This window comes from Rhinoderma darwinii, chromosome 1 (assembly GCF_050947455.1).
Source record: "Rhinoderma darwinii isolate aRhiDar2 chromosome 1, aRhiDar2.hap1, whole genome shotgun sequence".
Lineage (NCBI taxonomy): Eukaryota > Metazoa > Chordata > Amphibia > Anura > Rhinodermatidae > Rhinoderma > Rhinoderma darwinii.
In genome coordinates this window covers 126,155,131-126,172,321 of record NC_134687.1, presented here as the reverse complement: position 1 = coordinate 126,172,321, position 17,191 = coordinate 126,155,131, and the positions used below count along the sequence as shown (strand labels likewise).

General features: G+C 43.3%; 1 protein-coding gene across 3 annotated transcripts in view; it reads right to left on the bottom strand.

Moving 5' to 3' along the window:
- GATB (glutamyl-tRNA amidotransferase subunit B) overlaps positions 1-17,191 on the bottom strand; it is a 227,245-nt gene that overhangs the window by 55,723 nt on the left and 154,331 nt on the right. For 2 of the 3 annotated variants that reach the window (XR_012880567.1, XM_075849687.1), the window contains exons 10-11: positions 10,839-10,972; positions 7,404-7,482 (exon numbers count right to left, since the gene is read on the bottom strand). Coding sequence is in view for 2 of the 3 variants with exons in the window: in XM_075849687.1 (XP_075705802.1) it covers positions 7,404-7,482; positions 10,839-10,972 (213 nt within the window). In the remaining variant the exon portion in view is untranslated. Of the gene's footprint in view, positions 1-3,510; positions 3,584-7,403; positions 7,483-10,838; positions 10,973-17,191 lie in introns of those variants that run through there. The other variant, XM_075849688.1, reaches the window with a different exon arrangement.

Here is a 17,191-nt window from a genome sequence, read left to right as displayed (position 1 = left end):
TCCTTGTCAAAATTAAAAATTCGTACCTTTTATTGGAAAAATGTGAGTTTCAATTGCACAGCCTAATTCCACAAAATGCAGCAAAAAAACCTGTGGGATCTAAATGCCCACTATACCCCTCGATAAGTACCTTGATGGGTGTAGTTTGCCAAATAGGGTCACTTTTGGGGATTTTTCACTGTTTTGGCACCACAAGATTTTCAAACCGGACATGGTGCCTAATAAAAAGGAGGCCTCAAAATCCACTAAGTGCTCCTTTGCTTTGGAGGCCTGTGCTTCAGTCCATTACCACACTAGGACCACATATGGGATATTTCTCAAATCTGAACAATAAGGATTGAGTTGGGTTTCTCTGGTAAAACCTTCTGTTTTACAGAAAAAAATGGAGTAAAAAGGATTTTCTGACAAAAAAATTAAATTTGTAAATTTCCCCTCTACTTTGCTTTAAATTCCTGTGAAACACCTAAAGGTTAATAAACTTTCTAAATGCTGTTTTGAATACTTTGAGGGGTCTAGTTTCTAAAATGGGGTGTTTGATGGGGGTTTCTAATATATAGGCCCCTCAAAGCCACTTCAGAACTGAACTGGTACCTAAAAAAAAAAATATGAGAAATTGCTGCTTATGTTCTAAGCTGCGTAACATCGTAGGGGAAAAAAAAAAAGAATGACATGCGAACTAGTAACTATTTTGGTGGTATAACCCTGTCTTACAAGCAGATGCATTTAAATTCAGAAAAATGCTATTTTTTAAAAAATTCTCACTAAATTTTGCTATTTTTCACAAATAAATACTGAATATATCGACCAAATTTTACCACTAATATAAAGCGTCACGGGAAAACAATCTCAGAAGCGCTTGGATAGGTCAAAGCATTCCGAAGTTATTACCACATAAAGTGAAAAATGTCAGATTTGAAAAATGGGCTCTGAGCCTTAAGGCCCAAACTAGGCTGCGTCATTAAAGAGGCTATGTCACTACATTATAAGTGCCTTATCTCCTATATAAGAAGATCGGCGCTATAATGTAGGTGACAGTAATGCTTTTTATTTCGAAAAACGATCTATTTTGAACCACTTTATGAGCGATTTTTAGTTTTATGCTAAGGAGTTTCTTAATGCCCAAGTGGGCGTGTTTTTAATTTAGACCAAGTGGGCAGAGGAGTGTATGACGCTGACCAATCAGTGTCATGCACTGATCTCCATTCATTTACACTGCACTAGCGATATAGTTATATCGCTATGCCCAGCTACATACACAAACCCTAACATTACTACAGTGTCCTGATAATGAATATACATCACTACCAGCCAGGACGTGATGTTTATTCAGAATCCTGACACTTCTGAATCTTTTCTGTGAGATTCCAGCAAGGCAAGCGTAATCTCGTTTGAAATGACAGGTTACATCGTAATCTCACGAGATTACGCTTGCATTGCTGGAATCTCACAGAGACGCTACAGACATGTCAGGATTCTGAATAAACATCACGTTCAGGCTGGTAGTGATGTATTTTCATTATCTGGACACTATAGTAATGTTAGTGTTTGTGTATGTAGCTGCACATAGCGATATAGCTATATCGCTAGTGCAGTGTAAATGAATGGAGAGAAGTGCATGACGCTGATTGGTCAGCGTCATACACACCTCTGTACAACGCCCACTTGGTCTAAAGTAAAACACACCCACTTGGGCATTAAGAAACTCATTAGCATAAAGCTAAAAATCGCTCATAAGGTGGTTTCAAATACATAGTTTTTTAAATAAAAAGCACTGCTGTCACCTACATTATAGCGCCGATCTTCTTATATAGGAGATAGGGCACTTATAATGTGGTGACAGAGCCTCTGTAAGGGATTAAACAATAACATCTTTGCAACCACTTTGAATATCACAACTATTTTTACTTTGTTTTTTTTTACAAGACTTGTGAGGCTTTCATTTTCTAGATTAGTATAATTAATTCCATGTTTTTAATTTTTATTATGAGCAGACAAATTTGAAAAAAGCCACTTTTTTTTGTAATTTTTTTACGTATATTTTTCTATATTATATATCTATATATATATGTATATTTCTCAATATTATATATATATATTAGGGCTAGGCAATTAATCAAAATTGATATTCAGCGCATAATTTTGAGACACATTGATACAAAACAGCCATGAAAAACTGACAGTTGATCCGTTGTTAACTGCCGTTTTTTTCACGTCGTGTGAATATAGCCTTGTAGTCCTCTTATCCGCTCACAGCAATCCAGGGTGACTATATATATATATGGATTGCTGTGAGCGGATAAGAGGACTACAAGTCTATATTCACACGACGTGAAAAAAACGGCAGTTAACAACGGATCAACTGTCAGTTTTTCATGGCTGTTTTGTATCAATGTGTCTCAAAATTTGAATCCATTTCCCAACCGTCTGACCGTTTTTCACCAACATTTGCCATACATTTTTCATGGATGTTAAAAAAATGGATGAATTTTATTTGTTAGGGTTTTTTATGTCGCAGCCACCAGAAAACACCACAGTGCCCATGTAGATAGTGATGCAATACCACTGTAGATAGTGCCACATTGCCCACTGTAGATAGTGCCAGTGCCCACATAGATAGTGCCACAGTGCCCCAGTTCCCACTGTAGATAGTGCCCACATAGTGCCCATGTAGATAGCGCCAGTGTCCCCTGTAGGTAGTGCCCATATAATGCCGCAGTGCCCATGTAAATAGTGCCACACCCCCTGTATAGAGCATCCACTGCAGACAGCATAACCACCCCCTGTAGATACTGCCACCCCCTGCAAATAGCGCCACCCCCTGTAGATAGCATCATCCCCCTGCAGATAGCACCATCCCCCTGCAGATAGCACCATCCCCTGCAGATAGCACCATCCCCCAGCAGACTGCACCATACCCCCTGCTGTAGATAGCGCCACCCCCTGTAGTTAGTAACATCCCCTCTGTAGATAGCGCCACCCCCTGTAGATAGAGCCAACCCCCTGTAGATAGCAACATCCCCTCTGTCATATATGGACAGTGACGCCAGGGGCATCTCCAGTAGCGGAATCCCCGGTCAGAGTGTCGACCGGTAATATGTCCTGATGTGCGGCCCTCATCCTAGGGAAATTGGCCTTTTTAAAATTAAGTGTTTTTGCACGTCCCAGCCTGTGTTTGTTTTTTACAGTATAGGGTTGGCAAAAAAATAAAAAATTCTACTTTTGAAAACTTACTGTATAGACCAAACAACTGTATATCTGTCAGTTTTAAATGTTGACTATATATACTCATAATTAGTGATCTTGACTTTGCTTTGTTGTGGATGCCTCTAGTAACTTGAACATACATATATAATAATAATAATAATACTACAAACTGTATCTGAATAGAAACTAAAAGTACATTATCTTGAAGTTGTTTAAAAATTGTACTGTACTTCTAGTCACGTAAAATTTGTGAAAACCACTAAAACAAACAGCAAATTGTGTTTTTCATGCAGCATGGCCAAGCTGAGAAGATCCAATTTATTCTGTCACATCCGACTGGCAGACAATGAGTACAGGTTTTTCAAAAGAAGATTATAATCTGGAATTACATTTATATTTGCTAGTTATTTTCAGCTATGAATGTTTGTACATGGACTATGAATTTGAAGTATCTAATGTTGTAAATTAACTTGTAGTTTGAAATAAAAAAAATATATACCAGAGCCAGACACATTTTCAGAATAGAGTAAATGCACAACTTCATATTTCTAAATTGCAAAACAATTTTGTAAGGGGTAGAACGCTTTTGGGAACCACAAATATTTATGTACAACAGCAAACTTAATGCACTAAATGAGGCTTCCTGAATAAATGTACCCAGTGACTATCCATTATGTGTCGTGTCCAGGAGTTTTTCCATATAAACCCAATGGAATGCATAGAGTCCAAACGTAGGTAATGCCAATGGTAACAATAATGTGTAGTCCCTTATTTACCATCCACTTGTTTATAAAGTGCTCGGGCCTTGTGTTATGCCCGCGGTCGCCGATTCCACCTACAGGCAGCCGCAGGCCTCCAGAACCTGATCGGCGTCACCTCCCACAGAGAGACGCCGTCACACACTGCTCTCTCCTCCTGCTGTTGCCTGTAGGGTGCCCGTTCCTGGTCTGAAAGGGCCAGTGCGCAGACCAGCAACTTCGTCCCTGACCAATCCCAGCACACCAGAAACTTTAAGAAGAACTCTGCTCACTTCCACTTTGCTTGAGCAATGTTGTGTCTTCACATTGTTCCTTAGCTGTATCCTGTATCTGTGGCCGGAGCCCGTACCAAGTCAAGTGCCCGAGACGACTTCACTATCCGTGTCCGATGTCCTTGCCAAGTCCGACTTCTGTGTTCAAGTCCATTGTCCGAGACGACTTCTGTGTTCAAGTCCATTGTCCGAGAAGACTTCTGTGTTCAAGTCCATTGTCCGAGACGACTTCTGTGTTCAAGTCCATTGTCCGAGAAGACTTCTGTGTTCAAGTCCCGCGTCTGTGCCAAGTCCAGTTGTTCAGCACAAGCCAGCTCCGGATAGTCCGGGACACCTGCCAGCTTTTGATAGTCCGGCAACAGCATGCTTCTGATCATTCGGCACAAGCCAGCAATCCAGGTACTCTTGCCCTAGTGACTGTTATTGACATTTTGTTTGACCAGATGCAACCCCGGCGGAAAGGCCCAGTGGGTCCACATACCCCCACAGCAGTGACAGTTTGCTAAGGCCATGGATCCCGCTGGTCAATCCAAGACTCCGGTCCAAGCAATGCAAGCAGACATGCGAGATCTCCGAGCACGCCAAGATCAGCTCCTGCAAGCGGTCAATGCTATTGGCACATGCTTGGATCTTGCTTCAGTTGCTAACCCACCTGCTTCACCGCCCGCTAGCACTCCAGTCAGCTCTGGGTCCGGAATTTCCTTGCCACTTCCACGTTGTTGCAATGGAGATGCAAAAACCTGTAGAGGCTATATTAACCAGTGCAAGATCCACTTCCAGTTGCTCGCACATGTCTTCCCCTCCGATTTGGCCAAGGCTGCCTTTATTGGCAGTGGGAATGCCTGGAATACTCAGGCCTAGGTGGCAACCTTTTGGCAAAGATTAGCTCATCAAATAAAAAATGAGCTGGCAGCTCATGCTCTTCCATCTACCTTGGATGCCCTAATTCTTCTGGCTACACGGATCAACTTGAGATTCCAAGAATGTGCCCTGGAAGTTCATCGGGAAAAAAGGTCCTACAGATTGGCGCCCAAGTTCCAGAGACCCCTACTAATTCCTTCGGTGGTTCCCCCTGAAGAGCCTATGCAGGTGGACAGACTCAGACTGTCTGAGCAGGAGCGGCAGCGCAGACGTTGAGTAGGTTTATGTTTGTACTGCGGCCATAAGGGTCATTTTATGCGTCAATGCCCCCAGAAGCCAGGAAACTCCAGCACCTATGTTCGGTAGGAAAGACTACCCTAGGTGGATAGACGCCTGTTGAAAAATTCTCTTACAAATTATCGATTCCTGACAATCTCCTCTGATGAAGAATCGCAATCTGTTTCCGCTTATCTGGATTCTGAAACAGCTGCGAATTTCATTCAACAGGCCTTAGTAGACTGTCTCCACCGTCCCACGACTCCTCTGGGGAAACCACTAGAAGTCGCTTCGGTGAATGGTCAACCTCTGCCAGACCCTATTCTTTCCCTTACTGAACCGCTGAAGTTGCAAGTGGGAGTACTTTACACGAAGCAAGTAGCTTTTTATGTCCTACCAAAAGCTATTAATCCTATTCTGCTGGGTCTGCCATGACTTCGCCAACACGCTCGACTGGAATTCTGGAGAAGTCCTCCAGTGGGGATCCTGATGTCTTCACTGCTGCCTGCCTCAGGTTCGTCCTGTTCTGTCCCCGATGCCTCAGTCACTCTCTGGACTGCCTCCACAGTATGTCTGTTTGGCGGATGTCTTCAGCAAGAAGTAGACTGAGGTCCTTCCTCTCCATCGTCCACACGATTGCCCATTCTAATTGTTCCCTGAAGCTTCACCTCCTCATGGACGGGTTTATCCTCTCTCCTTGCCTGAAACCCAGGCCATGTCGGCATATGTCAAGGAGAACCTCGAGAGGGGGTTTATCAGGAAGTATACTTCTCCAGCCGGAGCTCAATTCTTCTTTGTAGAAAAGAAAGATGGATTTCTCGGACCATGTATCGACTACCGTGGTTTAAACCAAATACCCTTTGCAGCTAATCACTGAGCTCTTCGACAGAATTCGACGGGCCAAGATTTTCACAAAGCTGGATTTACAAGGGGCTTATAACTTGATCCGTATCCGAAGGGGTGACGAATGGAAAACCGCATTCAACACCCGAGACGGTCACTACAAATATCTTGTGATGCCCTTTGGACTGTGTAACTCTCCAGCTGTGTTCCAGGAATTCGTAAATTACATCTTCCGGGATCTACTATATGTGTGTGGTGGTATATATGGAAGCCATCTTGATTTACTGGTCCCAAGGAGAGGTCTTGGGAGCCTGTAGATAATGTGGATGCCCCAATTCTCATTAAAAAATTCTTCCTGCGCTCTAGACTTAAGAAGAGGGGCGTAAGGGGGGGACGATGGTTATGCCCGCAGTTGCTGAACGCCGCCATATCCCACCTACCGGCAGACGCAGGCATCTGGAACCTGGCCGGCGTCTCCTCCCACAGAGACGCCGGCACACACTGCTCTCTCCTCCTGCTGTTGCCTGTAGGGTCCCTGGTCATTAATTCCTATTAGATTCACATCGAGGCTGTGATAGTAATGAAGAGAAACTGACTTCCTGTCCACACATGAGACACTGCGGCAGTGTCCTATTGCTGGTCACATGACACAGATGAGGACAAGAAGGGAGCCGATAACTCACAACTATAGCCACCGGTAAGAAAATTACCTTCATCACAATTTACATAACGTGCCTCTCTAATGGGCCAGAGAATAAAAAAATTTGTGGAAGTGCTCCTTTAACTATGGCTGGTGCAAATTCCCATGTGACTCCATATGTCTATATAATGTGGTAGTCACGTTGCTAGGTGCTGCTGTAAATCTTCCCCATCTGTCCTTGTATAGCTAGCAATGAAAGCAGGATGCTCCTGACAGAGCCAATTCACCTATAAGTATGTTTTTGGAGCATTAAAGGACACACGGGCGAACACGGACACACGGGCGGGGACGGACACACGGCGGGGACGGACACACGGGCGGGGACGGACACACGGGCGGGGACACACACACACACACACACACACACACACTTCCTAGAACATGGTTTAGGTGCAAATAAGTTGTGCTCCCAGGGTGGGGAGTCATGCTGCAATCCATGGCTCATTTACACACAAGTCATAGGATACAAAAAAAATATTTTGTACATACCTGTTTAGCCGCTGATGAGGAAATTACTCTTTTGTCTAAAAGTTTTAGAAGTTCGGCTAATGAGCTGGGACTGACCACACTAAAATAGAAAACATGTAGATACTATAACAGTCTTTTAAGCATTACAGAAACATTGTAGTACATTTATAAGTGTCAGTGCAAACTTGAGGGGTCTCCCAAAAAGAAGCTAATGGCAGGGGTGCCTCAATCAGTTCATTGCCATAGGACTCATTGTGATCTGGTGTTATTGCTGGGGGAAGCTGCTGAGTCTCCATTAAGTAAATGAAGCATTACACGGCACCTGTTGTGCTCAATGGGCTGTCCATGTAAGGTACGGACTAGCGAGGTCTTCCAGGAGGAATACAAAGAACACAAAGTATCACAGCACTTGATATATAGATAAAGTGGGTGCAAGCCTCAACAAGACTTGATGCAGTCCCCTACTGTAGAATCCAAAAGGGAGACAAGGAAGCACATCCCAAAAAAAGGGAACTTTATTTACCCATATGTGCAACGTTGACATGGACTCTGTTGAGCTGAAACGTTGCACATATGGGTAAATATAGTTCCCTTTCTTTTGGATGTCCTGCCTTGTCTCTTTTTTGGATTTTCCAGAATGAATAGACACTTTTAGTAGCAACTCTCTGCTTTGGCTAATGGAGGGGGTTCCCACGTGGGGGATTCCCCTCTATTACATTCATATTCCCTCATATCATCATGTTGCATCTCACACCAGTATCTCATAACATTATTAAAGGGGTCCTCCACAATATATTTATTTTTATTTATTCATCTTAATAATGAAAAATAAGAGGTCTTTTCAATTTAATGTCTATATAAAATGTACTTTTTCCCTTCTTAAGGCGCCCATTGGAATGAGCATCGCTGCATGTAAACATTGAAGTGGCACTCAAGTCAGTAACTGCCTCCCCACCGTCTGTGCAATGTTCGGGACTGCCATAAATTGCAAATAAGGCTTTCCCCACTGCAGCCATGGCACATATATTTTTACATGCAGGTGCGCTGGGGGAGGGGGGAATATTTTTTTTTACAAACGCAAAATTGAAAACCTCTCTTATTCTCAACAATAGGGTTAATTCAAAAAAATATATACATATTCAGGCGACCCTCTTTAATATAATACTGTATACTATATTTTTCAGACTATAAGATGGACCGGACCAGAAGACGACCATAAGGGTATGTTCACACGACCTCTTTTCAGACGTAATGGAGGCGTTTTACGCCTGAAAAGACGGCTTCAATACGTCGGCAAACATCTGCCCATTGCTTGCACTGGGTCTTACGATGTTCTGTGCAGACGAGCTGTCATTTTACGCATCGCGGTCAAAATACGGCGCGTAAAATGACGGCTCGTCAAAAGAAGTGCAGGACACTTCTTGGGACGTTTTTGGAGCCGTTTTCTCATAGAATCTATTGAAAACAGCTCCAAAAACGGCCGTAAAAAACGCAGCGAAAACCGCGAGTTGCTCAAAAAACTTCTGAAAATCAGGAGCTGTTTTCCCTTGAAAACAGCTCAGTATTTTCAGGCGTATTTTGTTAATCATGTGAACATACCCTTAGAAAGCCTAAATGGAGGAAAAAAATATTTTTACTGTACATTTCCTATAAGCAATATTTGATATGCTATGAATACAGCAAAGTATGAAAGCTAGACTATCTCCTGACATTGCCATTAACAGTGCCCCATCACATTACCAGCTACAGTGTACATCACACTGCCAGCCACAGCCCAATCATAATTGCCAGCCACAGTGCTATATGAAGCATTCGTCAGTCATAGTGCTATGTAACATTCGTCAGTCATAGTGCTATGTAACATTCGTCAGTCATAGTGCCCTTTTATTATCAGGGACAGCTTTGCAGTAAATCCCCTCTCCTGAGCTTACCAGCTAGAAGAAGTGTGCTGAGGCAGAAGATACTGGGGATGGATCTGCCCCCTGTCAGCACATAGAGGAGAGCAACCTGTCTGCTTCCGTCGTAAGCATGGGGCATGTGGTTAGGTCGTGGCAGAGCAGACACTGCAGATTTACTGTGCTGTGTGTACAATTGTCTGTGTTATTTGCTCACTGACCAGTCACACTTTACAGACGTCTCTGTGTAAGGGCTCATTCAGACAAGTGTAAAACTCACCCGTGTGCTGTGTGTGGAAATCACGCTCCACACGCGGACCCATTGATTTCAATGGGGCCATTCACACATGCAGGAGTTTTCACGCTATGAGAGTCTGTTGCATGAAATTTACTGCATGTCCTATATTGGTGCGTTTTCACGCACCTACGTGCCCATTGAAGTCAATGTGTCCGTGAAAACCACGCATAGCACACGGATGCACATCCGTGTGCGGTGCGTGATTAGCACATCAATTCCATTGAAAAAAAAAAAAGTGGTTTGCGAGTGCGTGAAAAAACACAGGTGCAATAACGCACACGGACCAGATTTACACGTGATTTTTACGCGTGTAAATCTGTCACGCTCGTGTGAATGCAGCCTAAGATGAAACTGCTCAGAGAACAGATAAGACAAAGATGCTGTACACACAGCACAGTGCATACGGTTTCTATAACACTGCACTGCCAGGACCTTAGAAAGACACGGTGCACAGATTCTCCTGCTGCATTACATTCGGACTATTAGACGCACCAGCAGATTGCTGTGCAGATTTTAACAAAACTCAGTGCGTGTAATAGTATGAAAAATACAGTAAGACTGAGTTCACACATTGCGGATTTTGTGGCGGGTTCGATGTGGATCTCACCTTTTGCATTGCAAAGGGCAAAATCCACGTAAAAATTTGGCAGTAAAATGTGTATTCTTCGGTGAGCCTACATTTATATTTAAAGGAATCACATAAAGAGCAACTTCCTGATATACTTGTATTATCAGAATTGAACCATATACAAGCAGTAGGGTTCAGATAGTAAAGCAGAGGAAAGGCTTAAATCTTCTCAGATGACACGGGCAATCGATGTCGGGAGAAGTTGTCCGTAAACAGGTCGCCAAATGTGAGCCTCACTTTGAGGCGACTACAGTATCTCAGCTGTTATCTAAAAACAAAATCCAACCTTATAATGAAAATTAGCATTAGCAAATGAAATGAGAAAGGGGAATTAGCTACTTTCTTACACATAATGAAGTTTTGGCTTGTTTGGAGTGAAAATGGCTATGAAATGCCCCAGTTTAATTTAGCAGAGACGTGGCCAATATAGTTCATGAAAAAAAATCTAATAAAGTCGTATAATGTCTTCAGTGATCCATTTGTCACTAAAGTATAACACAATTAATGATTCGTGAGAAAAGTAGGTATCTTGACATTTCTGAAGTGTGTTACTGGTATACCAAAGGGAAATTACTTCAATTTATGATAGGAATGGCTTGTTTATTAGAAAAGAATCTACAGTAAACAAGACTAACCTTTGTTTGATAGTGAGATTTTGCTGCCTTAGGTGACCAAGCAAATCCTTAATTATCCATCCAATTATCTTCTTGGGGTCAACTTTAGACATTTTCACTACAGCTTCAAAGTATTCTTGAAGTCCATCTTCATTCTAGAAAAAGGAAGTTAAGAGTTGATTTTTCCAAAATTAATTCAATAAAAAAAAGAAAAAAGAAAAAAAGATAGATCAAATGTGCCATACAACAATGTGATTTTTCAGAAACGATGCTGTGTTTATGTATAAAATGCTACACTACCACTTGGACAAACAAGGTTAGAGAAATACAATTATTATTATTGGTATTGTCTCTTTGAATTTCTTTTCTAACAGCCGGACATTTGTGCCACTAATTTGCTTCTCTGCCTTTGATATAAGTACATTTACAGATTGAGCCGCCCACTTTTTTCACCTGTTTTAAAGAGGCTCTGTCACCAGATTTTGCAACCCCTATCTGCTATTGCAGCAGATAGGCGCTGCAATGTAGATTACAGTAACGTTTTTATTTTAAAAAAACGAGCATTTTTGGCCAAGTTATGACCATTTTTGTAGTTATGCAAATGAGGCTTGCACAAGTCCAAGTGGGTGTGTTTAAAAGTAAAAGTCCAAGTGGGCGTGTATTATGTGCGTACATCGGGGCGTTTTTAATACTTTTACTAGCTGGGCGCTTTGAAGAGAAGTAACATCCTCTTCTCTTCAGAACGCCCAGCTTCTGACAGTGCAGATCTGTGACGTCACTCACAGGTCCTGCATCGTGACGGCACCAGAGGCTACAGTTGATTCTGCAGCAGCATCAGCGTTTGCAGGTAAGTCGATCTTACCTGCAAACGCTGATGCTGCTGCAGAATCAACTGTAGCCTCTGGTGCCGATGTGGCCGTCACGATGCAGGACCTGTGAGTGACGTCACAGATCTGCACTGTCAGAAGCTGGGCGTTCTGAAGAGAAGAGGATGTTACTTCTCTTCAAAGCGCCCAGCTAGTAAAAGTATTAAAAACGCCCCGATGTACGCACCTAATACACGCCCACTTGGACTTTTACTTTTAAACACACCCACTTGGACTTTTGCAAGCCTCATTTGCATAACTACAAAAATGTTCATAACTTGGCCAAAAATGCTCGTTTTTTTAAAATAAAAACGTTACTGTAATCTACATTGCAGCGCCTATCTGCTGCAATAGCAGATAGGGGTTGCAAAATCTGGTGACAGAGCCTCTTTAAGGAGTGCAATTTTTGTGCAAATTTTCCCCAATTTTAGATGCCACTTTTTGTAATGCAAGGGTTAAATTTGGTTGTTCTAACATTCATTAAACTAACTTCTCAGAATAAAGATATTGCTGAGGTCATGACATGTGTACACACACATTTAGGCTTCGTTTACATCTGCGTGGTTTTGACGGAATGAATAGCGCAGTCGAGTACACTATTGATTCCGTCAAAACGACGGAACCCTTAAACAACGGTGACAAACGGAAACCATTTGCACCGGATCCGTCACTATTGAAATCGATTGTGATGCAAACGAAAACCTATGGTTTGCGCTTGTTTGTTTGGATTCCGTTCATGGGTTCCCATGACGGAAAGCTCAGACGGAACCCATGAACGGAGTCCCGATGCAGATGTGAACGAAGCCTAACTGATAAGGTAACTAGACCCCACTGGTTAAACAAAGAACACAAAGCATCACAAAGCATCACCGTGTGTATATAAGTTTGTTTTAAATGTAGATGAGGTGAAATCATCTGGAACCACAAGTGTCAAGGAATCTTCGCTACTCTTGTTGGAACTTCTAGATGTTGTGAGATAAATCTGCCACCTCCCCCAGATAAACTAAGTGTTTATTTCATTGTACATCTTATTTGGCTTTATCATTAAGGCCTCAAGCACACGTCAATGATATATGTCAGTGTGCTATCCATTTTTTTAACAGATAGCACATTGACCCATTCATTTCTATGGGGCCATGCACACATCCGTTTAATTTGCGGATCCGTGCGTCTGTTTCGCAAATTATAGAACAGGTCCTATTCCTGTCCGTTTTGCGGATCAGTCTCGGCCATTCTATTCATTGGTCCATTAAAACTATTAAAACTATGGACCGCACACGGAAGTCATCACTGTGCGGTCCGTGTATTACAAATCTGTGATTTGCGGCCGTATAAAGGACCACGGATGTGTGCTTGAGGCCTTAGGTAAACCATTTTCAATCATTTAGCAATTGTGTGTGAACCTATTTATTCGTGCAATCTTTGAATCCGCTGCAAAACACTTTTTAACCTGTTCAATTACCGATAAAATCAGGCATAAACGAAATAAAAATAAAGTTACTGAAGTCTTGTCGTTTTTGCACTGGACAATGAGCCCTCACAATAGACTGAGAGCAGTCACCTCAAACAGGCAGGATTAGAATGAAAGGTAACACCTCTATATAGATAACACAGGATCCATCATTGACAATATGTGATGTACTGTACACAGCGACCCTATTCTGCCAATAAAACTTATAAAGAATGCAGTAGACTCACAGTTATGATGGGAGCGCTCCTACTGGCCCTTTCACTAGTGACTCTCAGGCTACCCTGTATACATATAGAGACAGGGGAAGCGCTGCCCTTATGAATACAGCAGACTCATTACTATGACTACTCTATATTCTTTATTAGGCTCTATTAGTCAAATGGCACAATATATTTTTCTGCTCTTTGGCCTAATAGTGGAGAGGACCTGTCCCCGTACTATGTTGCACTACATAGAGCAGTATAGTAAGATGCAGTGGCGTAGCTATAGAGGTCACAGTTGTGACCGGTCCCCTAAGCCTGGGGAGCCCACGGGCCCCCGTTGCCTTACAGAATGCTTGTTAAATACATTTTCTGTGCCGTGAAGCCGGCAATTCCTGGTTACGGTCAGTACCATGTGACCGTGTTGTCACGTGACACGTCTTCCAGCCAGTGCAGTGGAAGAGCTGGTGCGGAGGACTCCAGGTGAGCTGCATAGTCTGTATTGTAATGCAATGTATTGTGTTATTGTAATGTATTGTGTTGTTGTAATGTATTGTGTTGCCTTGTAATGTATTGTATTGTGCGGTTTGTGTTGGAGGGGGGGGCTCGTTAAATTACAGCCCCCCCTCCTCTCTCTACAGCAAACTGCTCAATACAACACAATACATTACACACTGTGGATCGCGTCCCCCTGGGGGGTCGTGTGAAGACCTCCGGGGGGTCGCGAGTCACTCACCGAGGTCCAAGTTCCATTCAATGCTGGAGCAAGGAGCTGACGTCTCCTTGATCCAGCATTCACTGTGCCCTGAGCGGCTCGACGCAGGCAGGCGGGATTTAGCGACATCATCGTGCCTGTCACTCATAGCACACACCGGAGGAGGTGAAGGATCCTCCACCCGACATGGGAACGGGGATAGGTAAGTAATTATGCTCTTCTTCTATTATGCACATATGGGGGCATTATGCTGTATAGGGGGGGCTGATATGGCGGGGGGGGCATTATACTGCTTGGGGGGCTGATGTGATGGGGGGCATTATACTGCATGGGGCTGATAGGATGGGGGACATTATACTGCATGGGGGCTGATGTGGGGGAATTATACTGTATGGGGGAGCTAATATGGGGGGGCATTATACTGTGTGGGGAGCTGATATGGGGGCATTATACTGTATGGAAGCTGATATGGAGGGGCATTATACTGTATGGGGGCTGATATGGAGGGGCATTATACTGTATGGGGAGCTGATATGGAGGGGCATTATACTGTATGGGGAGCTGATATGGAGGGGCATTATACTGTATGGGGAGCTGATATGGGGGGGCATTATACTGTATGGGGAGCTGATATGGAGGGGCATTATACTGTATGGGGAGCTGATATGGAGGGGCATTATACTGTATGGGGTCTGATATGGAGGGGCATTATACTGTATGGGAGCTGATATGGAGGGGCATTATACTGTATGGGGAGCTGATATGGGGGCATTATACTGTATGGGAGCTGATATGGAGGGGCATTATACTGTATGGGGAGCTGATATGGAGGGGCATTATACTGTATGGGGAGCTGATATGGAGGGGCATTATACTGTATGGGGAGCTGATATCCAGGGGCATTATACTGTATGGGAGCTGATATGGAGGGGCATTATACTGTATGGGAGCTGATATGGAGGGGCATTATACTGTATGGGAGGTGATATGGAGGGGCATTATACTGTATGTGGGCTGATATGGGGGCATTATACTGTATGGGGAGCTGATATGGGGGTATTATACTGTATGGGGAGCTCATATGGGGGGCATTATACTGTATGGGGAGCTGATATGGGGGGCATTATACTGTATGGGGAGCTCATATGGGGGGCATTATACTGTATGGGGAGCATTATACTGTATGGGGAGCTCATATGGGGGGCATTATACTGTATGGGAGGCTCATATGGGGGGCATTATACTGTATGAGGGCTGATATGGGGGTACTATACTGTATGGGGGCAGCTATTTTGGGCATTATACTGTGGGGGCTGATATGGGGAGCATTATACGGTATGGCATAGGCCTTTTATGGGGGGTATTATACTGTATGGGGCACTTATGGGGCATTATACTGTGTGGGGGCAGCTATGATAGCATTATACTGTGTGGGGGCATTATACAATGGGGGCTGTTGGGCAAGGCATCTGGGCATAGGCGTGTGCGCAGGGGTCTGATGATGGTGGTGTTGGGGAGCTCAAGCTGAATTCTTGCACCCGGGCCCATGAGCCTTTAGCTACGCCCCTGGTAAGATGACAGATCCATTTGAAAGTACAGTAAACTGATGTTAGGTAACTAGCAGAGAGCCACCCTTGCTTTTTCATGTCACATGTACAGAGTGGGGAAAAATATATCCATGGTGAACAAATATACATAACCAATCAGATAGATTGTCTGCTATGGACATTGGTTCCATCATCTGATCTGCATTTGGATGAACCTTTTTGGCTTCAGCATGTGGGTCTTATAAAATGCAAGCATGCCCTGAAACATATGGAGCTGTAGGTGACTCTGTTTGCTGCCACAGAGCCTTATATGCACAGCTTTGTTGTTTAAATTTCCTATAAAAGTCATTATAAGGCAATGGGGTCCGGCGGGCACCATTGTGATCCATTGTATGGCTTGTTATAAAGGTAAGCCACGACGCATATGTGACCAGAGCATTAAAAGGAGCAATGATCAGAATGAGTGGGGATGAACAATCATTAATACAATAATTTGTCCCCATACGTTTGCATCGTCGGCAGCACATCACGTTTACACAGGGAGATGTGCTTCCGACAAGCAACAATTTTTTTGACTGCATAAAAGATCCGATCAGATGACAAAAGAAAGTTTGCTTGTTTGTAGGCTGATCGCTTCCCTGTTTACACAGGGCAATGATTGTGACCGATCTTTTGTACAAACACTTGTTCGTCCGATCATTTCCCAATGTAAAAGGGCTTTTAGTGAGATCATTTGGAGGCATATTGTAAGTCATCTGAGGGTTATAATATGCCTTCAGTGCTCAGTTAAGGCTGGGTTCACACATAATTTTTTGCAGGAGGAAAACCTGCCTCAAAATTCAGTTTGGAATTTTGAGGCAGATTTTCCTCTGCCTGCACGCTGATTTTCGTAGCGTTTTTTGCTCACGGCCATTGAGTGTCGTGGGCATAAAACGCTGCAAAATACGCTTTCTCTGCCTCCCATTGATGTGAATGGGAGGTCAGAGGCTTAAACGTCCGAAGATAGGGCATGTCCCTTCTTTTTACTGCGAGATGGTTGTTCCGCTCGCGGGAAAAAAACGCCTCCGCCTCCCATTGAAATCAATGGGAGGCATTTTTGGACGTTCTTTGGCGCGTTTTCCGATGCTGTTTCCGCGTCAAAAAACGTGTAAAAAAAACTCTGTGTGAACTGGCCCTAAGAATGATCCTGGACAACTTGAGCATGATGTATAACAAACACTTTGTGCAACATCACAACAACAATCAATTCACCAGAATATAAACAAAGAGGATTTGATTTACAGAGCCTTGGAGATAGCGCATACTCATATACTAACAAAGAAGAAAATCTAACAAACAGAAAACATGACGAGTAAATATCCGCTGGGAGGTGACATTTGTACTGTGCTGTCTGCCAGTTAGTCTTTAGTAAGCTGACATATTTTAGTGTGTCTGCCAGGACTCCAGCAGACTGATAAGTACAAAGTGAAAACCAATGTAGAACATCACATACATGCCATTACAGATGAGAGTCTATTTTAATCAAGACAATACAGTACAAGACGGTTGGTGGCAAAACAAAAAACCGATACGAAG